Here is a 24181-nt window from a genome sequence, read left to right as displayed (position 1 = left end):
AATACACAATATACAAACTTTCATATCTGTAAAATTCAATACTAATTTCTTTCATCAATATATAGTGATTACAGTTTTACCACTGGTGCAGTACTGAAGTGGGTTTATTGTCCTTTGTGGTTTAAATGCAGTTGGCCACACCATTAGACTGGACTTGTAAACCCCAAAGGGCAATGAACCCACTTCAATACTGGACCAGTAAAAGATCATTACTATATATTGATGGAAGAAATTTGTATTGGATTTTTTATAATTATCAAAAATTAATATGTGAAACTTTGGATGTTGTTTGTGTATTGTTGTTGTAATAAATATCAATATAACTAAAAAATCCTGTATATTGTTTGTTATTAAGTTCAAGAAAAGTAAAAAATAATCCTTTGGTGAGCAAATGTCCTATTTGTCACTTCTCCGGTGAGCAACTGTCCTACACCCGTCCTCAATGATACCTTTGACCATAGTCTGCAGGATCAGTCTTGTTTGGCGAATGAAAAAATACCGGATATAACTATGGTCAACCAGCGGCCGTTTGTTTCCCCATAAAAAAATCTCCTATTTCCATGTGAATGAAGGACCATTTATCTTACAATAGTTCCTTTATGGATGAATATTCATCCCTGTCACTTGACCATTGTTTGGGTAAGAGGCAAAACAAGACAGTGCATCCACTGAAAAGGACTAACATCCATAGCTGGTTTATCCCCACATCTTTATTAATGTGGGGGGTCATCCCCTTTCATCCACTCTAGAATTTACAGAGCAGACAAGGAGAAATCTCCTTGGGCTGCATCAGTTTCTCATGTATTCATAATATCTCTTGCCCTTGTTTGATGGAAATTCCTTTTTCACTCAGCACTCAATTTCCCTATATGCCCCCCCCCAAAATATACATATAAATATACCTGCACATGTATACCCAAAGAATGGACAATGAAAAACAAGTTATTTAGTTTTGTTTTATATACAAATAAAACTATTATATGATTACATATAAATTTGACATTTAATTCAGGGACAGTGGTGTTTTAGTATCAAACTTCTATTTCAATAAACACACATCATTTAATGTGTTTTATAATACAATGACTAGTTTCAAAGTTGACTAGTTTAAGCAATGCAGACCCCATTGCATTCCTGGCTGAGGTATGCATGATACAGAACAGAGGTACTTGTACGGTTCCAAAATTAAGTGTTACATAGCAGATTACCGAAATCAGTGTGGTGCTAGGACAGATTTAAGACAAAGCTGACAGGACTGGGGTCATATGCTTTACAGGGGTTTTATATTATCTCAAATTTTGCTACTTACCCCCTTTAAGCGTATCTCAGCTCTAGCATACTAGATTTGAACTGTGAGTACTTACAAAAGAATGTGATGTGCACTGATTCACTGTACTTATGTGGATGATTTTAGGTAGCAGATAAATGTTAAAAAGATTCAGTGTGCTGCCACCCCAGCAGGGATGACAAGGCTCATAACATAAATTACAAAGCCATTCAATCACAGAATGGTGTGGTGCAGTTCTCTTGCCCCACATGTTTTGAGATGAGAGGTTCACCGTGCAGTTTGTGCAAATTACTTATCATATTACTTTATCTATTCTATTTATTTATTTCTATCTTGTGGTCCCATGTGAGACTGAGGTAAATGGTGCAGCTGTCACCAAACTCTCATAACAAAAAATTGTACAGTACAAAGGCAATAAAGGTTGCTATGAACACGTGAAGGTCATCATGAATGACAGCCAAGGTAGATTTAACACATCCATGATACTGCTTTCCCTGTAAGATTTCACTAACACAATACCCAATGATCAGTAGCAGTGCTTAACACCCTTATCCTAATCACCCTTTTCACAGTTATAATTGCATCAATGGGCTGTCACAGAGACTAATGACACTAACATCAATCCTTGCACAAGGCAATATAGACTGGTTCTTCCTGAGACACTGGGAATGGGCATAACTACAAATTTACTGTGAAACTGGCTACTGCTGTGATGGCCTGCTTGGAGCTTTTGCCAAATGACCAAAAATTCTCCAGAATCAAGTAGTCTAGTGGCCTCCAACTACTTGGGAGAGAGAATGAAGCTTTTTGATTCTATGGCCAAGCTTCAATGTGCCCTAGTCTTGAAGGGTCAATGAAAGTGGAGGGGATTTAAACTATTTTTGTTCCATGTTACTGGAATACTATTGGTTCACACAACAGTTGCATTGGGTGCAATTTACCTATCAGTTGTATTTCACATACATACATATACCAAGGGCTTTTTCCCTCTTGGAGGTGGCCAAAGTCGCCATTTCATCCACTCCCATTTACCACCCCTCCCTCACCCTTTTCTTGACTTCTCCTAGATGGTCATCACTGCATCTCACCCCCTGCCCTTGGTCAAAAGCAATGCAGCAAGACACAGCAGTCTACAGCAAGCCCACTTCATTTAATCGGCGACTGCCCCCTCTCTGTTCCCTCATGCAGAAAAAGAGAAGATGGGGAGAAATCCTTTCAGGCTGTGTCAAATTTCACATGAGAAAGATAAATTCAAATGGAATGATCATGTCATACCCATGGGGAAGTGAAATTATTCTTGTTCAAAGATTGCAAATACCAACAGTTTTGGCAGCAATAACACATCTGAGGATGAAGTCTTTACCGATTGTAATATAGCAAAATGTTGTTCATACAACAAAAATGTTGTTCATACAACAAAAACTTTGTCCTCAATTGGTCTTTTTTCTATCAAAAGAGCTTCTTTCCTTGAAAGGCCAAATACACCAATTGAGCTGAGCATCTGGTTTGCAGCTACATTACAAGACTGATCATATGTCTGTACAATTCAGTTCTGTCCATCACAATATATATCTCAGTTGATTAAGTCACCTAGCATCCATACAAATATATAAACATAACTGTCATGCCATTAATCTTGAGATGTTGTGTTGACAACTGACTTCCAGTCAGCAACAAGGGAGAGATTGTCACTTTGGAGTGCTGCACTGCACATGGGGCATCCTTCACCATCTTCAACCAATCTGCAAGACATAAAGAGATTTCTTTATATCAATAGTTACACCACTCACAGCAATTCCCTGGGTAACACAAATGACTTGCTGCTCCAGTAGAACTTAGAAGGTAGTGTGTGCCACTGCAGAATATGTAAATTCATTGCCACAGTTAAAGATACATAGGAGACTGCTGGCAGGTGTTTGTAGATAGAATGGACCAACAAAATCTCCATTGCTGGACTTCAAAGCCCATTTATTTCCTCATTCCAACTTATTGGTGTGATCCCACATTGTTGTAAGTAGGTTTCTAGACAAGAGGTCACGATCTCAATCATAAATCTATTCTACTTTTTTCATATAAGTGATGAAACTGGTGACTACTCCCCTCCTCCCACATGTTTGTGATTGTCCCACACTCATGCATATAAGAAGTGGAGGCCCCACTTAATTACAAGCCAGGTCAACACTGGTAACCAGTATACTATACAAACGTGCTGGGAAATTGGTGAGAGAAAAATAAACAGAATATCTAGGAAAAAACTCTTAATATTAGTGTAAGAGTAGTAATTTGAATTCAAAACATTATGAATTTATGATCATTATGATCCATCATGATTATGTGCTGTATGTGTTGGATAAATGCGAGACAATTTTTGTGTCATTGGCTTACACATGTACGAGAGGAGCTATCATTAATTGTCCATTCTCATTATGCGAAAAAGTGGAGAAATTCAGTCAAACTTGATATGAGAGATATCTTGGACACACTCTGGAGTGTTAGGTCCCTTTAGGTGGAACAGGGGAGCAGTCACCAAGTTTCAGTTCTTAAAAGAATAGGTGGAGGAAATACACAGTTGGGCTCATTATGGAGAACAAGCATCAGCCCCTCAGGACTTCACCTGCAGACAGAGATGAGGGTGTTGACATATTTTGAAGATGTGTGGCAGGAAGGAGATCACCACTGATGTCAGTCTCACATGACTATCACTTGTAAGTACCCATTATTGGTCCCTCTGATATAAATCACAAGACAACTTACTTGAGGAGTTCTGATCGGATTGCCAAGAAATTGCAGCTGGGGCAAACTGTGACATCACCAGATACAATATGTCGACCCTGTGAACATAACAAATGTGAATATCACATATACACACAACAAAGTAATGTCATAGCACATTGGTAAAATTATACTAATGACCCACTTTTGGAGTAGAATAGGTGAAAGTAAAAAGATCTTATGTTTAGGTCAATATCTGTGATCCTCTTCAGCAGATGAAGAGGATCACAGATAGCAATCGAAATGTACGGATCTTTTTATTTTTGCCTATCCTTCTCCAAAAGTGAGTCATTAGTATAGTGTATACATACAAACACACACATATATGACTAAAGCTAGCATACATACATATACATATACCAAAGGCTTTTTCCCCCTACAGAGAGGGTAGCCCAAAAGAAAAAGGCATAGAAACCACTCCCACCCATTCCATTTCCTATATATTCCACTGAGGTGATAACCCTATATATAGGCCACTGAGGTGATACCCCAAGAAGAACATCTATTTGCAACTTACAGTTGCAATGCAGTAGGGCAGTGTGTTCTGGCACTGGTCACACTCCAAAATTGTCTCCGGGATAGCAGTGGCACAGTAAGGGCATGGGGAAGTTTGTTCTTCTTCTTCACTCTTGGATGGCTTACGCACAATCGCCTCAATCTTTTTCTTGTACTTCTCATCAATCTGGTTGCGTGTCTCAGGTCTCATGAGCATCGCCGCAAAGTTGAAGGAAGAGTTTTTGAGACCTGACCGGTGGCATTCAATCACTGCTGAGGTCAGGATGGGCACCACATCTATGAACCAAAAAGAACAGAATATATACATACATACATATACCAAAGGCTTTTTCCCCCTTACAAGGGAGGTAGCCAAAACACAAAGGCATAAAAACCATACCCACCCATTCCATAATACACTCCACTCCCCTCCACCCTCTACCCTCCCTCTTATCATCGCACCTCCTGGATGACGGGTCATCCCTGCATCTCGTCCACTGCCCTGGGTCAGAAGCAGTGTTGCAAGACACAGCACATCCACAGCAAGGCTGCTTCATTAAATCAGTGACCCCCCCCACTCCATCCCCTCATGCAGAAAAGGAGAAGATGGGGAGAAATCCCTTCGGACTGCGCCAAATTTTTCTCATACATTTATACAGTGCGACCACTCATTAACAGACATTAATTAGCTGCATTTGTGGTGTTTTCACTGTGTTTTCAGTGTTTTGGAGTGGTTTTTGGGTGGCATAGTGATTGCACGCACTAAACAACAGCACCAAAAACACAGCGAAAACACCGCAAACACAGCTAATTAATGTCCGTTAATGAGAGGTCTCACTGTGTATATATATATACCAAAAGACCTCTTTTCCTTTATATGGGAGGTAGCCACCCTTTACCCATCCCACATCATTCTAACAACCATTTGTTTTCCTTTTATCTTAGTTCTTTATGGACGAAGGCACCCCAAACCACCCTACTACTCCATCTTTTGGCTAATCTCCTACTTAAGCACTGAGGCCTCCCAACACCACTAGATTTACATACTCCTCCAAAGTCCCTATTCACTCATTTAAATGAATCCAAAAAGCCTCCCTTTCCTCTTCACTTTTCTCATTACCAGGACTGTATACACTCACAAGAACCCACATCTCCTATCCCACTTTCACCTTTGCCCACATTGTCCTCAAAAATACTTCCCTACACTCTTTTACACTTTCCTATTTCATCATTTACTACTCGCCCACTCATCACTCCTGACACCTTCCCCACCACATTCCCAAACTCGAACTCCCCTATCTCCTTCAACTTCTGTTTATATACCAGGAGGCTTCTTCCCCCTTAACCCCTTCCATACGGGGCCGCACACGTAGGCGTCATGGGGAGCGAGTGTATTCGCAAGGCTGCCATATCGGCGTCTTGATTATATTTATTGTAGTCGCCCCTCCATAATGACATTCTTTCTAATTCTTTTGTAATCGCATTTTCTATGGTTATCAAAATTCACGGGTGAAGAGAGAACGATCGATATAAGCGGTGACTATATTTTATGATGCGAGTATTATTACGACACGTCGTACGGCTGGCATTGGTTGCTGCCACCGAGATCTAAGTCCATGACGCCTACGTGTGCGGCACCGTATGGAAGGGGTTAAAAGGGAGGTAGCCAACCCAGGCATGCACCCACCTCCACCCATCCCATCTGTTTCCCTTTTGTCTTAGCTCCTTGTGGATAAAGAGTCATCCATGTCCCTCACCCAGTGCATGGGTTAAAAGCAATACACTATGTTATCATGCTTAACTTAACTTACACTTTCTGGAAAGACGCAGAGTGCGGGGTGATCTAATAGAGGTGTTCAAGTGGGTCAAAGGCTTTAACAAGGGTGATGCAAACAAGGTCATCATATTAAAACAACAGGGTACGACTTGCAGTTATGGTTATAAACTGGACACATTTAGATTTACATACATACATATACCAAGGCTTTTTCCCCCTTACAAGGGAGGTAGCCAAAAAGAAAAAGGCATGAAATCATTCCTACCCATTCCATCCCTGAATACACTCCATACCCCTCCACCCTACCTCTTATAGCACCTCCTGGATGACGGGTCATCCTTGCACCTTGTCCACTGCCCTGGGTCAGAAGCAGTGTCGCAAGACACAGCACATCCACAGCAAGGCTGCTTCATTAAATTGGCGACCCCCCCTCTCCGTCCCCCCATGCGTAAAGGAGAAGACGGGGAGAAATCCCTTCGGGCTGCGTCAAATTTTGCTCACACATACTACCTCACCCCCATCCCCCCACCCATTAAAAAAAAAAAAAAAAAGCAAAGGCATTTAGATTTAAAAAGGAAATAAGCAAGAATTGGTTTACTAATAGGGTCCAATTGTCTGAATAGCTATGCTGACACACATTCAAAGGATTTTTTTTCTTCAGTACAACAATGGCAGCTAATGCCTCTACAGAACAAAGCCTCTGTTACAAGTTTGGTCAAATATCATTATCAAACATGGATGAAACTTGCAAATATTTGATATTCCAAATTCAGCAATAAACATTCATATACACATGATATAAAATACCACACAAATTCCATTACCTCAGACATATTGTGACTCTTGCTAATACGCTAGTACACTGACCAACACCCCAGGAATGGTTGGGTACTCACGGGCAGGGAACTTGGATATGTGGTTGGAGACTCTAATGAGCATGCGTGCAGCCTTGAGATGGTCACCCCTCCTGACGTGAAGTCTTGCCAAGGTATAGGAATGCAAAAGCAGAAGCGCCATATTCATGTCAGCTGGCACGTTGAGTTTCTGTCGGTGTAGCTCTGCATACATGCCCAGAAGCACATCATGTGCATGGCGATAATTACCTGTGAAGGTGCATGGAAGTATGAGAAGGGAGCAAATGTTAACAAGTAACAAAATAAACTAGTAGGATTAAGAATCTTGTCATGAACCTCTGGTTGACTTCGGACAGTCTTTACCCCTTCAGCCTAATTTTTGTTTTTTTGTTTTTTAATTACTTTCTGCTTGATGATGATGATAATGATTTGATCTAGCTGGGGAGTAGACTAGAAGAAAATAAGTCTCAGTCACAGATCCCATTTTCTACTGAGGTTATTCCTCAGCTGAATAGAATTGCTGAGCATTATGCTGATAGGCAAAACAAAATCTGCAAATAGCATCATTGAATAAAGAAGGTAAGTTAGACAATGGCGTTATACACTAGTTATGAAAAATCTTGGATACAGAACATAATACTTCTCTACTTCCTCCCTAAATATGATCGTGATTTGTATCCCCTCCAAGCTTTATTGTTTCTTAACCAAATTCTACAAGCAACCTTAAGCAAGACACTAATTAAAAGTTATCTTTACTCTGAGCATTTATATTTCAAAATAAACTACTGTTTGTGTTTGATACATGGGAAACATGAGACATGTGTTTGTCTAGCCATATGGAGTCATGAGTTCAGGCTGCCACCCAGAATGTATTTTGTAAAGAATTTAAGTCTGTGCCAGGCTGCCCATGTATTCAATTGTTGCTCAAAAGACCCAAAAAAGGCTTACCAGAGTTTTGTTCTTCTCTGGCTATAATGATAGCAGTTTTGGCTGCCTCTCTGTACTGTTGCTTGGCCATGTATAGCCGAAAGAGGTACTTAGCATCCTAGAAGAAATGAAGCATTTGATTCTTATCATATCTGTTCTTTATATTGCCATATGTCATCCTAGCATTCATAAAAAAAAAGAGTATATAGTTGTGTATGCCATTTCAACTATAGATGCTTATTAGATCAGTGTTACTTAGCATCCTCAGATGTACTTAGCATCCTAGAAGGAATGAAGCATTTGATTCTTATATCTATTCTTTGCATGGCCATATATATCCAAACATTTATGAAAAAAGAGTATATAGTTGTGTATGCCATTTCAACTATAGATGCTTGTTAGATCAGTGTTACTGAGATAACTCTTTACCAACCTTGGGTACTCCATCCACTTCTCCCATCAAGAAGTCAATCAGCTGTCTGGTGAGGTTGTCATCATCGGCCATAGCAACCAGGTCAATGCAGAGCTGAATGGGTTCTGAGTCTTCACCACTTGAGCTTTGGGCAGCTCGGAGGAGGTGCTTCAATCCCTATAGGGCAGGACCCCCACAGATACAGATAAATTATTATGGATCATCATTTCTGTCTCAGCTCTTTTTACTGATAATTCACAACTTTGAAGAAGCTGGCAATAGTATCTGGATTCCACAAAAATCTTTTCCCTGAGTGGCCTATGGGTAAAACCAGTGTATGCAGCCAGATTCATTGGGACCACATGTTTCATGCAAGAAATGTGGCACAATCGAATGTTTGACTTAGACTGTCATCTAGAATCTAGCTTTCCCTCCCCAAGTCTTACCTTGGTATGATTGCCTGCAAGATGATAAAACTTCCCTGCAAGGAAACTGTTTTTCTCATTGTCAAAGTGGAGGGCAACACTTTTGTAGTCTTCTGGATTGGCATCAGCGCCCAAAATATCAGCATAAAGCTCCATTTTGCCATGTGCCCGGGCCAGTTGAAAGGCTTCATCATTGCAGCGTGACATCACCAAGAACTGAATTGCTGAGCCATAGTCATTGAGGCGCTGGAAGAACCTGCAACATGTATGAATATATGTATATGTCTATATATTCCTGAATTTCCTCCTGTTTCTATGAGAGAGCCAAGAAAAGAGGAAGGGAGGGGTAATGAATGGGAACTGAGTTTATGAAGATGAAATGGGTGGGAGTGGATTTATGCCTTTGTCTTTGGCTACCTCCCTTGTAGAATGTAGATTGAAAGAAGCGAGTAAATGCCTTGGTGGATTAAAAAGTGTAATGAGGAATAGACATTTGGGAATGGATGCTAAGAGGAGACTGTATGAAGGAGTGATTGTGCCAACAGCACTGTATGGGGCAGAAACATGGAACATAAGAGAGGAAGAGAGAAGGAGTTTGAATGTGTTTGAGATGAGGTGTCTGAGAAGTATGATGGGGGTTACTAGGCTGGATAGAGTGAGAAATGAGGAGGTGAGGAGGAGAACAGGGGTGGAAAGGGGGTTGGGAGATAGGGTTGATGAAAGAGTATTAGGATGGTTTGGACACATGGAAAGAATGAGTGAAGAAAGACTAGTAAAAGAGGTATGGAAGACAGATGTGGAGGGAGTGAACATGAAGGGACATCCTAGGATGAGGTGGATGGATGGGGTGAAGGGGCTTTGGGGAAGAGGGGAATGTCTGTTGAGGAAAGATGGGAGAGGACAGAAGACAGGGGTGAATGGGGAATGTTTGTATATGGATGATGTTGTGAAGCATGAGGTGGAATGGGCGGGGGGGATGGGGGTGAGGTAGTATGTGCGAGAAAATTTTTATGCAGCCCGAAGGGATTTCTCCCTGTCTTCTCCTTTATGCATGGTGGGATGGAGAGGGGGGGGGTCGCTGATTTAATGAAGCAGCCTTGCTGTGGATGTGCTGTGTCTTGCGACACTGCTTCTGACCCAGGGCAGTGGACAAGGTGCAGGGATGACCCGTCATCCAGGAGGTGCTAAGATGAGAGGGAGGGTGGAGGGGTGTGGAGTGTATTCAGGGATGGAATGGGTGGGAGTGATTTTATGCCTTTTCCTTTTTGGCTACCTCCCTTGTAAGGGGAAAAAAGCCTTGGTATATGTATGTATGTATGTATGTATATATATATATATATATATATATATATATATATATATATATATATATATATATATATTTATCAACCACAATGCACTTTAATTTTAAGCCATCAACATTGGAAGAACCGTGGAGGCACATGCAGAAATTGAAATGTGGTACGCCCGAGGACTCGAACCAACAGCGGCAAGCACGTGACCAGTGCCATAGTGACTTAGGCCAATACACCATCAAGAGAGGTATAAGTTGAGCGCAGTTTTTCTTACAACCCAGAGCAGTCAGAGGGATACAGGGATCTATCATCTATGAGGAGCTAAGATGAGAGGGAGGAAGGGGTTGTGGAGGAGAGTGGAATGGGTGGGAGTAGGTATAAGCCTTTAACTTGTAAAGGGGGAAAAAGCTATTGGTATATAGACAGATAGAATAATATTTAATATATAGAAGTCCTCATTTCTTTGCATCTCTCTTAGGTTAACATGATCACCTGGAAATAAATGTTCTCACTTTGTTTTGTGACATACTTGGCAATCATCTTGGCTCCCTCAGTACTCTTCGTCTCTTGCACAATTCTAACAGCCTCCTCAGGTGCATCAAGATGCTGCAGCATGATACGAACCACAGCGTCAAAATCACGAGCTGACTCGTAGGCCCGAGCAGCTTCTGCATACTGACCATCTGACTCCTTGGCTTTAGCATACTGAAGGGTGCAGGAAAACAAGGAAAGAATGTTAGTTTTTGCATATTTCACAATGTAAAATGATATTCAAGTATCCAACAAAATTAATAGATTAAGTGAAACAAGGGAATTTCGATACTATCACCAACACAAATTTATGTGTACATATATATATACATGCATGAAGTGTTAGCCCCTCAGGGCTGCACCTCTTGGTGAAAGTGGAGGCAGGGGGGTTGACATGTTTTCAAAATGGACAGATCTCTATATTGCAGGATGACCACAAGCAAGTACCTGTCATAGTCCCTCTCCCCACGTGGGTCCACAAGTCACTTAGGGAAGATATGTTGTGTTATTGTCTAAGGATTGTAGGTGTGGAGCATTGTAGCATGAGATGTTCTGTGTTTTTTGTGTGGTGGTTGCATATGGGGCAGTTTGAATCTGTGGCCAGGCCTATTCTGTGCTTGTATTGTCTTAATCACTTCAGTACGATGACACCCATGTAGGTGTCATGAGGCGCAAGTAGGTACAGTACTACCTCTCATTAACGGACTAAAAGGGGGGTAACGGTGTCCGTTGATGTGAATAATCTGTTGATTTGGAGTGGTTTTTGGGTGGCATAGTGATTGCACAGCACTAAACAACAGCACCAAAAACACCGCAAACACAGCTAATTAACGTCCGTTAATGAGAAGTAGTACTGTACATTAGGATGCCAGCATAGGCATCTTGATTATATATACAGTACTACCTCTCATTAACGGACGTTAATTAGCTGTGTTAATTAGACGTTAATTAGCGGTGTTTTGTTGTTTAGTGCTGTGCAATCACTATGCCACCCAAAAACCACTCCAAATCAACGGATTATTCACATCAACAGACACCGTTACCGCCCTTTTAGTCCGTTAATGAGAGGTCAATCTGTACTTTTTTGCAGTTGTGCATGAGTTACTTCTATACTCTGTGAACTGGTTTGAACACATTTTCTGTGTTTATTATTACTCAGAGTAAAAGAGAATGAGTAATACAGCAGTGACTTTATATTTTATAATGTGAGTAGTGTGATGCATCGTACGTTTGGCAGTCGTACTGAAGTGGTTAATACTGGATGGTGTCCAGAGTGCAAGCATGCCAGTGTGGTTCTTACCAGATGTGGTAGGATAAACAATAAATTGTTGTGTGTGTTCTATCAGTGTGGGTCTGTTTCTTTGCCACTGGCTGGTAGGAGGAAGCGGAGAGGAAAATTAACCAGATGTCAGCGTGCCTAAGTAAAACAAAGTGGAGGAAGGATTGTCCAAGCTGATAGAGCAAGCTCATTGAGTATTAGCCCCTCTGCTCTTCCAAATAAAGGTAAGGGTGTCAACAGGTTTAGGGAAGGGGGAGGGTGGAGGGGTGTGGAGTGTATTCAGGGATGGAATGGGTGGGAATGATTTTATGCCTTTTCCTTTTTGGCTACCTCCCTTGTAAGGGGGAAAAAAGCCTTGGTATATGTATGTATGTGTCAACAGGTTTTGAAGATGGCTATCAAGAAGACAATTCTCTCTCATGTCTGTCTTACAGGACCATCATTTGCAGGTGCCCATTATTGACCCCACTTGTTCCGTAAAAAGGGTGCATTAGGAATGAACTGGTAGTACTGTTGGGAAAGTGATGAGATATAATTTTTGTATGGTTTTAGTGGGAAGAAGTGAATGGGGTGAGGATTTTCCTCCCCAATACCAAGCTAACTCAATCTGCTGGTAATGAACGACTGGATGGAGAAGGAAAAAGAGAAGTATGTAATATTTGTCACCAGTTAGTGACAAAGTGGTGAAAAAATGGTGGAAACCAACTGAGGGAAAGATTTTAGGCATGTTTGGAGACCAAGTGTCAGTTCCTCAATGCAGCACTTCTACATGACAATGAGGGTCTTGTTAGGCCTCACAAGTCCAAAGACTGATGTCGTTTAAGAAAAATTAGTCATATAAAACTGTTAATAGGTACATATATATACCATAGGCTTTTTCCCCCTACACGGGGCAGTAGCCTATTAATAGGTAATACCTGTAAATGAATCTTTGGTGAGTTGATGTTGGGCAGCAAAGTTCCGACTTTCGCCCAGTTTTTGAGCCGGATGTAAAGAGCAGCTGCCTTTTCATGAAACTGTCCACTCTCATATAGCGTTGCTGCCTCTGCATATTGCTGAAGCAAAGAAATGGTCAAATTATAATAAAATAGATAATTAAACACACTGATCTAATGGCCACAAAACAATAATGTTGTATCAACAGCACATTCAGTAATGCCAACCCAAACCATTTATACAAGATTGCCAAATATGTTTGGTAGTCATGAAGAAATATCCACAACAGAAAAACATAAGCTTTATGCATTTTTCCACCTTATATGGGAGGTGGCCAGCAAAGGCAAACATGCACCTTTCACCAATCCCACAATCACCCAATACCCATTTCTTTTCCCATTTATTTTTGCTCCTTGTGAATGAAGGGTCATTATATTACAAAACCAATCTCTCAATTTTGTAAATGCATAAATTGAAATAATCTCATAGTAACTAAGGCCAACCCCCCTTACATGGGTGAAAGGACCTTTTGGTATATGTATGAATGTATGTATATTATCCTCTTTAGCCTTCAACCTCATTTATCTACAAGAATATATATACATATATATATATATATATATATATTATATATGTGTGTGTATATATATGTATGTATAATAACTAACAATATATACCAGTAATTTATCAAGAATCTGTTTGATAGTTGGCATTACTTAAAATTAAGGAGGATATAAGACAATGACGTTGTCAGAGAGGTGATGAGGTAGTCTATCACCTTCTTGCTTTCAAGGATCTCTGCACACTCCCTCTTGAGGGAGCGGCTGTTCATCTCAGCTGCTATGTTGACACCCCTGCGTATGTCACCACAGCGTAGGGCCATTCGTGCAATGCCAGCCTTGCATGCAGCATTATGTTCCTCAGAAGTGTCCGTGTTGACCACACCACGCTCATAATGTGTTAGAGCTCCTGGGTAGTCACCCCTTGAGGAAAGACAAAAATAATTACAGAAGACATCAATGGTGATCAGCATTGAAAATATTAACATTAATCACAGGATCCTTGTCAAGAATTGGTCACATATTGGATCTCCCTTGCTTGAGAGGTAGAGAGTTAACAGAGGTGGACATTTCCCTTGAACACTTACGTGAACTCTAGCTGCTGTGCATACTCCCGGGAGATATAAGGGATCTGCTCTGGAGCAAGTTTCTTGGCCAGGTGCAGAGCTTGGTCCCAGTGCAGGAGGTCCCGTCTCATCTCCAGTGCTGCAACTGGACTGCTTGACCGTAAATACAGGTCCTATGGCATCATCATACCAGATAGAGAATAAATAAATAAATATCAAACAAAACTGACTATTCAGTTAAAACTACATCATCTATCTATCTACATACTGAAAGGTTTCTTCCCCTTATTCTTAGAGTATCTTAGATTATTCTTAGATTATCTTAGATTATCTTAGATTATTCATAGATTATCTTAATATCAGATTACTTTTACTTGAAATAAAAATTAAATGTGCTGATTTGCAGGCATAGTTTGTGATTTGCATATGCATTTCTACATGACTAAAACTAATTTTTCCTGAAAATTATTTAATTTCAAAATTGCAATTGAAATGGCTATTCTGCAATTGCTAAATTAGTAGTTTGTGGAACTGACAGCAGAAGTGCCCAACTCAGCATAAAACCCACGAGAATACATTTTACAAGTTATGATTCTCTTAAATGCTTACCTGAGCTACATTAAACTCATTAAGGAACATGGCCAAGTGTCCTGCAAGCAAGAGTGGGTCCTCAATGTTGCTAAGGTGCTGTACAGACCATACCATGCCCACGTCACCTAGCTGCCGATACACACGGACGGCTGCGGGTGAAACCACCTGGATCAGCAGTAGCTCTAAAGTAAAGCCAACAGAATACTGGCAACCCTATTAATTTACGTTCGTCCCTAAGACAACAGCATGTAATGTTGTCAATCACCATTAATGTTACACTGAAACATGTGAATCTTTTTTTAATCAAATCTTATTCTGTATTTGGTTTCTGATTACATGTGTTTGGGGTGTGGCATCCCTACAGATCACAGTAATACAACATTCCTTTATGTTTAGAAAGAAATCTTCACTCATGAAAGGAATGATGAGCCACTTATTAAATTTTAGTATCCCCTACTTTCTGCCAATACTAACTCTTTTACTATGCCTAAGACTCCAAATCATCCTTTCCCTACACTCTTGTGGTTCACCTTGGTCTTTAGATCATGTGTTGGACTTGCGATCGACAGCTATTTCCCTACCAGAGGAGACCTCAGAGCTCGTATGACCGATCTATGGGTTGTGGTGGGGAAACACAAATGCTGTCACCACATTCCACTGCATGTTGTAAAAGGCAACTAGACAAAATGGGATACAGAGACTGTGAATTCCCCTTTCAAATCTTTCTCCCATAAAGACTCAATGCAATAAAGGCAGTACTGGAAGGATACCATAATTCCAATCAGAATCCTAGTATTGGGGTCCTTTATGGCTTACATAGGTTTGGAGAACCAGCCCCCCTACAAATTGGGAAAACCAATGAACATATGCAGCTAATATATACAGTACATAGAGAAGTAGAAGATGAATAGGTATGTTTCAAGGAGAAAATTATAAAAAGTGGAAAGACAATTAATGGGACAAGGAGGATAGGTGGGTGCAGATGGAGAGTCGGCAAACAGTGGAATGAAAAAGTGAAGGCAGTGGTGGAAGAGAAGAACTAAGCATATAAGAATTGGTTCCAGGATAGAACTAGGGAAGCATATGAGGTACAAGAAGAGAGGAGAAACAAAAGTCATGGTGAGGGAAGCAAAGAGGAGGGCAGATGTAAAAAGGGTAGGAGTTTAACAGAATTTCGAAGGTTATATAATGATGTTTTGGAAGGAAGTGAAGAGAGTGAAGGGTGAGTCAGGTAAAGAGAAGAACATAAAGGGTGCAGATGGTCAGTTGCTAATGGAAGTATAAGTGGTAAAGGGAAAATAGTTACAGTATTTCAGAGAATTGCTGATTGTGGATGAAGTTAGGAAAGGACTGATAGCAATAGTTGGAGGTGTTAGGAAAATAGTTATAATACATACATACATATACCAAAGGTTTTTTCCGCCTACACAGGGGGTAGCCAAAAAGAAAAAGGTTATAATAGGAGAAGAAAAAGGCAAAGATGTAGGAAAAGAGAGATACAAAGAACAATGAAAGTGATGAAAGTAGGTAAGGTCCCTGGATTGGATGGGTGTCATGTGGAGTGTCTGATGAAAGGAGGAAATATTGTAGTGAATTGGACTGTGAGGTTGTTTAATGTGTGCCTGAGGGAGAAGAATGTGCCAGGACTGGAAGAGTGCTTGTATAGTTCTGCTTTACAAGGAAAAGGGAACAAATATGAATGCAGTAGTTTTAAAAGGGTCACTCAGTTGAATGTAGTTGCAAAGGTATATGGGACAGTATTGAGTAGATTAGAAGGGGTACAAAGGGAGCAACTGATGAGGAACAGTGTAGGTTTAGGAAATGTATAGGATGCATGAACCAAATATTTATAGTAAAACAGATATGCAAGAATTTTTTGTCAAAAGTTGAGGATATCTTTATGGCTTCTGTGGATTTGGAGAAGGATAATGACAGAGTTGATGGAAAGGCATTATGGGAGGATGGGATAGAGGAAAAGTTAATAAAGGTGGTCAACTTTTTTTTTTGTGTTAGGGTTGGAAATCCATTTGCTGCAGTTCACAATTTACATGCCTATTTAGTTTAGAAAAACCCTCCTACAGTCAATGGGTTAATGATTGTTGAAGTTCTGCTTGTCAAATTCAATGTAACGCTGAAACTGCTTACCAAGTTCAATGTTGAGAGAAGAAAGACATGCCTTGCCTAGTAATTCCCAGTCTGGGTCACTGTTGAGCACCTGACATATGGCACTTGCATCCTTAAACCTGGGTATATCATACAGGAACTTTATTAACACAAAACAAGTTATGACAATCTGAAGGCAGGGCATCTTCATACTTGCATGAATGTTACAAGAAAATAGAGAAAATAATTAACGAGATGTTACTTATAAATGATACACATAGTTTTCAGGTAAATTATTAAAAAATAAATGTATACCAATCAATTTAGGAAGGAAAATTAAGACTATTAGAGCCATTAGGTAGTGTCTATTATATCTGGTAACACTGAAAGAGGTGATTTGTTGACCATTTACAGAATTATGAAAGGGATGGAAATTCTCGACAGAAGAGAAACAAAAGGACACAAAAAAAGCTAAAGAAGGACATTTACAGAAAAGACCTGTAAAAGAATAGCTTCCCACATAGAATGATTGATGTCTGGAACAAACTAAATGGAGAAACAGTGAGTGCCAAAACTATACACAATTTTAAGAATAAACTGGATGCGGAGAGATACGAGAAAGGATCACTACGAGCATAGCTCTTGTCCTGTACAATTCAACCAGGTAAATACAGTACTGCAACATTTCCACATCCTTCTATGTTTATAGCTATTCGGAAATAAAGATCTTGACTAAAGGCTTAAAAAGTCTACTAATCAATAGGTACATCTCTTTTGTAGGTACCTGCCACTTGTCCATATTCATTAGAAGGTGTAATATCAAGGAATTAGAAAAGGGGATAATGTGGTATTACTTCATAAAGAAAGTGTGGAGAAACTCCTAATTTACAGACCACTCTCTCTGACCAGCATGCTAATTAAACTATGTGAAAAGACTGTGAAGGATAGGTGGATAAGATATCTGGAAAAAAGGAACATTTTTGCAAATGATCAATTTTGTTAGGAAAAGAAAAAAGAAAATTACATGTACTAAGCTTTTCTCAAGATCAGTTGATGTGCTTGAAAAGAGAGAGGGCTTGGTGGAGTCTTTGATGAGGCACCTCTCAAATAACTAATATAAGTGAAGCATATCGGGGAACTTAAAGGAATCCCCCCTGGAATGGATGAGACTTCTTAGGTGGTAGATACAGTACTACCTCTCATTAACGGACTAAACGGGGGGTAACGGTGTTTGTTGATGTGAATAATCCGTTGATTTGGAGTGGTTTTTGGGTGGCACAGTGATTGCACGCACTAAACAACAGCACCAAAAACACAGTGAAGACACAGCAAACACAGCTAATTAACGTTCGTTAATAAGAGGTCTCACTGTACATGCGAATAATGGTCAAGGTCAAAACTTCAGTATGGAGAGAAGTAACTAGTAGTTCCACAAGGATCATTACAGATAACTATAATATTTTTGATTTACATAACATGATGAAAGATACAAGCTACACTAACATGCTTATGAATAATGCAAAGATCTTGAGAATAAGATATTAGGTAATGATGATGATGATATGGTTTAATGTCACAAAGTCCTCCCTATTAGAAGGCTAGGACGGTGCCCCTCACAGAGGGCTTTGTAGCGTGGAATTTAATGAACCATTCCCTTGGTTCAACTTCACCAGTGGCAGGATTCGAACCGCCATCCCCTCGACCTTCTCCGCAAGTAACAACCCCCTAATCCACCCAGCCAGCAAGCTTCCTATGATATTAGGAAGACTACAAATTGTTACGAGAGATTTATACAGGACATGACTTGAACTACATGCATACATATACCAAAAGGCCCTTTCCTCCTCATAATGGGGGTGGCTAACCAAGGTACGGTATACATGCACTCTTCAGCCATCCCACACTTATCCAACACCCATTTGTTTTTCCTTTTTATCAAGCTCTTTGTGAATGAAGGGTCATCCCTCTCTCCTGCCCACTGTCTGGGTCAGAAGCATTCAGAAAAGGAGAAGACAGGGAGAAATCCCTTCAGGCTGTGTCAAATTTTTCTCACACATATTACCTCATCCCCCATCTCCCCACCCATTCCACCTCATGCATCACAACATCATCCATATACAACCATTCTCCATTCACCTATAATCTCAGAGGGTATGGAAGAACAAGTTCTTGAAACTGGAAACTATATCTAACATATGACAAAACCGACATACCTTCTTAGGGAAATATTCTTTTGGAGAGCAGTTCTCAACTGCTCATGGGAATAATCATGAATGTTGGTTTCCATTTCATGGGAGGCCAAGGTCAGTGTGGTTGTCTTCCCTGAAGCCGTTTGGAGAGTAACCTAAAAGCAGACCAAGGAGGAAAACATGACCCACTAAACATCAATTAGCCAAAGAATGCAGTAACCAATCTTATATTATACACATCGCTTCTGCAATGATGCTATGAGATCTATCATATAAAATGTCACTATTTCAAAGCGGTTGTAATAATCCTTTTGTTGCAACACAATTTATTTTGGGTCCTGCCAGATGTTCCTATTTAACTGAGAAAACCATTCCAAAAGAGAATAAAATACCTATAAAGGGGCACTGGGAAAGAGAGGAATGTCTGTTGGGGAAGGACGGAAGAGGACAGAAGATAGGGATGAATGGGGAATGGTTGTGTATGGATGATGCTGTGATGCATGAGGGGAAGTGGGTGGGGGATGGGGGTGAGGGAGTATGTATGAGAAATAAATTGATACAGCCTAAAGGGATTTCTCCCTGTCTTTCCTTTTTCTGCATGAAGGGACGGAGAGGGGGGTTGCCGATTTAATGAAGCGGCCTTGCTGTGGATGTGCGGTCTTGCAACACTGCTTCTGACCCAGGGCAGTGGACAAGATGCAGGGATGACCTGTCATCCAGGAGGTGCCAAGATAGGAGGGAGGGAAGAGGATAGTGGGGAGTGGAGTATGTAGGGGATGGAATGGGTGGGAGTGATTTCTATGCCTTCGTTTTTTGGCTACCTCTCATGTACGGGGGAAAAGCCTTTGGTATATCTATGTATGCATGTACCTTCAACTTTCTACTATCCCATACTTTCCCAAACTCTGTCACTATCTATCTTAATCCTTCCTCTGACCCCTGCCACAAGCACACTGTTGTCTGCAAACAACAACTGGCTCACCTCCCACTTCCCTCCACTATCTTTATCCATCTCTAATCCCCTGCCCATTACCCTTGCAATCTTTTCATAAGGGGATAAAAGCCATTAATATTTCTATTATTACAACTCACCATACTAACACTCATTATCACTACATATATAATCACCATTCTTATTACCATACCCCTCAAAAAATAAGTCTTGTGCTGTCACTATCCCAACCTCAACAGTAATCAAGACGAAAGGCTCTCTGGACACACAAACACGGCAAAGGAAACATGGACGAAACGTCAGGAATAAACGCTTCACTTCCAGTCCATGTTTCCCTCTGCCGTGTTTATGAGACTTGTTCACATGGATTTTCAGCTCTCTGGATAGTGACTGATTCAATATTCTTTGACAATGAGGCCCAAAACTCTCACTCATACCAATTCAATATAGTCTTACTCACGCACCAAAAGGATGCTAACAGGAGAAACACCAGTACCCACCTCACCATTGTAAAGGACAAGAGGCACCTGTCCAGGAGGAATTTTCGTTGTGGCAACCATCTCGATGTGGCTCCCTTGTAAAAGCAGGAGAATGAAGATATCAGAAGATGATGTGAAAGGTTACACATGTGCTACAAAAGAGATGCCAGCTTCCAACAAACAAAAATATGACAGGGATAAAGAGAGAGAGAGAGAGAGAGAGAGAGAGAGATAAAGAGAGAGAGAGAGAGAGAGAGAGAGAGGGAGGGGGACTGTGCAAGACAGGGGGATTGAGAGAAAGAGAGGGATCAAAAGAGAGAGAGAGAGAGAGAGAGAGAGAGAGAGAGAGGGGGGGGGATGGACACAGAGGAGGCATGAAAAGAGGAACATTGGCCTTACAATAAATGGATATTATGTGAATATAAAAATGAATCATACAAATGTCAAGGTCAACTACATCCTACCTTTTATATGTTCCTGGTGAAGAACATAGGTGTAGAGTGTACTCTCATCAAAGAGGACAAAGATGTTTCGGTCATTGGGCCAGTTCTCCCATATGCAGCCCGCACATCCACTTGGAAATTGAGGAACCTCTAAAATAACATCATTGACCTGTGGAAGGGGTACATATATACATATACCAAAGGCTTTTTCCCCCTTACAAAACTCTATTTGATGAAATTCAAGTAAGCAGTGTCTATAACTATGCTGCCGTGACTTTAATGTCCTCTAAAGACATACAGTTTCAAAATAAGTGATTTATGACCTACTGGATTATACACAAAACTGTCACTCTTCTCATCAATGAATATCACTCTTCTCCCTGATGACTCTGCAAAAAGGTTTCGGACTCCACAGGTGTGGCGGTAGTCATTAACAGTCTTCCAGTCCTCTATAAAGAAGAAGTATAACCCACCTGTCTGTAAAACACAAAGACAAAGAAGAATATTTCAATCTCTGCCCAAAAGATATCCATTTTTTTTTTCTTTTATTCTCTATTTTTTTTATTCAATTGAATGAAGTACAGTTCCATTTCCTACTTACATCAGTGGAGAAAATGAGGAAGTCATTGGTGAGAACATGGTCAGTGATGTGGAGGTCCCCTTGGTCCTGTTCTGGGAACAAACGAGATTCACGTTCCTCATCCTCACCTGTTTCGCCCTCGAGCTGCAGGAGTTTGGAGTTGGTGAGTGAGAGAGAGGAGATGTGGCAGGTGAGCCCAGAGTGTTAGCCAGGAATTAAATTTGGGGGGGGGGGCTGCTGTACTGTGCCCAGACACACATGTATATATAATCATCGGTAATATTTGATATGCCTGTAATGATAACTACAATTTTATATTTTATGTATATGCATCATATATCACAAATTCAACATAAACTTAGCTTACTTTTTGTAAGTTTTCCAGTGTAGTGTATTTATAATACTTTTGAGTAAAAATCAATTTGGGGGCTAACTGGAGCTGTTGGGTAGGGTAGGTCAAAATGTGCCAAGATAATTTGGGCATATGGAAAGAATGAGTACGGAAAGACTAGCAAAAAGTGTGTGGAACGCAGAAGTGGCCAAAGAGTGAAGCAGTGGGGGTAAACCAGCTCTGGCTGTTGTATCCTGTTGTGGAGGAACTGTATCTTGCTGCATTGCCTCTGACCTGAGTGGTGTGGCAGGGGACTAGAATAACCTTGAGGTGCTATGATGGCAGAAGTGATGAATGATTTTTAAATAAGGGTGGGACGGATATATGCTTTGGCTTGACTACCCTCTTTATAGAGAGGAAAAGGCCTTTAAGCATGTATACATTTAGCCAAAGTTAAATGAATAAATCCATTTCCACCCATTTCATCCCCACATACTCCACTCCTATTCACCACCACTCCCTCTTTTCTTGGCTCCTCCTAGATGATGGGTCATCCCTGCATCTCACCCACTCCCCTGGGTCAGAAGCAATGCAGCAAGATATAGCACATCCACAGCAAGGCTGCTTCATTTAATTGGCAACCTTCCCTCCATCTCCTCATGCAGAAAAAGAGAAGACGGGGAAAAAATCCCTTCGAGCTGCATCAGAATATCATTCACACATACTCCCTAACCCCCCATCCCCCACCTACTCCCTTCCATGCACCACAGCATCACATGCAGCACAGTATAATGTAAGTACTAACAATATGTTCAAGAACCTAACACTTCTCTTACATGTGCTATCTCAATAATCCCATAAAAATAACATAAAAAACAATTGATGTTACGCAAGTGCCTGCCACATAACACGGCTATATGTCAGGTTAACATCCTTTCCTCATCAATGGTATTCACTCACTAGATGAAACTGTATCTTGCCCTCATAGAGAACAGAGACATAATCAGCATTGACTCGCACTGACAAGACAGTGCCAAGGTATTCCCGATCTCTGAGGAAAACAGTGTTGTCATCACCAAGGTTGTAGATCCAAGCACGATTGTTCATGCCCACCACCAAATGGTAAGGTCCCACACCCAGGAAAGTTGGTTCCACGTCCACAGTCACGTTCACTGGTTTCTCTTGCTGCAGTGAAGAAAAAAGTAGTACTAGAGTTCTATGAAGCAATGGATCTTCCTTAATCTTTTTAACCTAATGATGTTCCTTACAGAATGTTCTGACAATTGCCAAGTGATTTTATATAACTGGGGGACAGAGAGATAAATATTCACTTAAATGTTCCCAAAGGTGTCTACTGCTGTCTACTGTTACCTTCTCAACAATGTTGGTAATGGTGACCTCCAGCAGTGATGTCAAATGTGCTACACGTGTCCCACATGCACCTCCTAACACTGGAAGTTTTGTCAGGTACACATGCACATTACCTAAGGAAGAAAGATTGTCATGAAGGAAAATAAACTTGAACAGACATTAAAATTCCTAACACAAACCATCCACATAACACATCACAAAAACACTTTTACATTTTGAGGTATTGTAACAGAGCCTGCCAGAAGCTCTCACCATGTAATTACTACCCAAATCAGCCACATTAACTTTCTCCAGAACCATGGGGTATAGGAGTCTCCAATTAGATAAATCCATTTGCTTCTGTAGCAAAGTAATGACCTCTGGGTTCAGTGCCATCTTAACATTATTATAGGCTGGACCCCCAGGCACTTAGCTACACAACCACTCACATCATACTTCAATTTTCCAAATCCAAATTAGCATTAATAGTGCTCGCTACCTTTTGTTAAATATATACATACATGCCAAAAGGTCTTTTCTCCTTTATAATAGGGATGGCGGAGTCAAAACCTACACCCACCCCACTTGGCTATTCCTTTACAAAAAGCCAGTCCTATTGTATTCTGTGAAATATATGTTAAATATGAACTTACCAATAACAAACTTTTATAGCTTAATATACTATTTACTCAGTTACTGACACCAAGGCACAATATACACAAATCAAAACAAGTTCTCTATCCTCAAGGAACTCCCTCAAGCAACTCCCCACCATGCCCAAGCATTAAGATAGCCTTGTTAGGTCTATGTCGTCACATTTCAGTGTGGCCAAATTTCAGTGAACCATAGGCCTGAAGGAATCAAAGGAAATGGAGGGATATATTCTTCCTTTTCCATGCTGAGGAAATATTAAAGCACTCTTCTTGCAAGCTAGTGGGCCGTGCAACAGTGACACTAATCTTGGGTGCAATTAGTCTACTGGTGGAATTATAAATCCCAGTGTGGTGGTCATGTCAAGTCTATTAGGAAAAAAACTTGAATCCACA

At 40.6% G+C, this 24181-nt stretch overlaps 1 protein-coding gene across 1 annotated transcript in view; it reads right to left on the bottom strand.

Moving 5' to 3' along the window:
* Positions 1 to 959: 959 nt before the first annotated feature.
* The window catches only part of Oseg6 (intraflagellar transport protein Oseg6), a 37054-nt gene continuing 13832 nt past the window's right edge, over positions 960 to 24181 (bottom strand). The window contains exons 8-27 of the mRNA XM_076180358.1: positions 23157 to 23269; positions 22746 to 22970; positions 21476 to 21598; positions 21202 to 21351; positions 20896 to 21043; positions 20453 to 20526; positions 19025 to 19155; positions 16854 to 16951; positions 14727 to 14857; positions 14139 to 14290; positions 13770 to 13974; positions 12973 to 13110; positions 10775 to 10950; positions 8972 to 9206; positions 8547 to 8702; positions 8135 to 8231; positions 7229 to 7435; positions 4578 to 4852; positions 4043 to 4119; positions 960 to 3030 (exon numbers count right to left, since the gene is read on the bottom strand). Coding sequence (XP_076036473.1) covers positions 2919 to 3030; positions 4043 to 4119; positions 4578 to 4852; positions 7229 to 7435; positions 8135 to 8231; positions 8547 to 8702; positions 8972 to 9206; positions 10775 to 10950; positions 12973 to 13110; positions 13770 to 13974; positions 14139 to 14290; positions 14727 to 14857; positions 16854 to 16951; positions 19025 to 19155; positions 20453 to 20526; positions 20896 to 21043; positions 21202 to 21351; positions 21476 to 21598; positions 22746 to 22970; positions 23157 to 23269 — 3023 coding nt within the window. The 3' untranslated portion in view covers positions 960 to 2918. The remainder of the gene's footprint in view (positions 3031 to 4042; positions 4120 to 4577; positions 4853 to 7228; positions 7436 to 8134; positions 8232 to 8546; positions 8703 to 8971; positions 9207 to 10774; positions 10951 to 12972; positions 13111 to 13769; positions 13975 to 14138; positions 14291 to 14726; positions 14858 to 16853; positions 16952 to 19024; positions 19156 to 20452; positions 20527 to 20895; positions 21044 to 21201; positions 21352 to 21475; positions 21599 to 22745; positions 22971 to 23156; positions 23270 to 24181) is intronic.

Source organism: Oratosquilla oratoria, chromosome 44 (assembly GCF_046742065.1).
Source record: "Oratosquilla oratoria isolate Oo_2021 chromosome 44, ASM4674206v1, whole genome shotgun sequence".
In the NCBI taxonomy this organism is placed as follows: Eukaryota; Metazoa; Arthropoda; class Malacostraca; order Stomatopoda; family Squillidae; genus Oratosquilla; species Oratosquilla oratoria.
The sequence above is the reverse complement of the archived record's forward strand: the minus strand, read 5'-3'. Positions and strand labels throughout refer to the sequence as shown.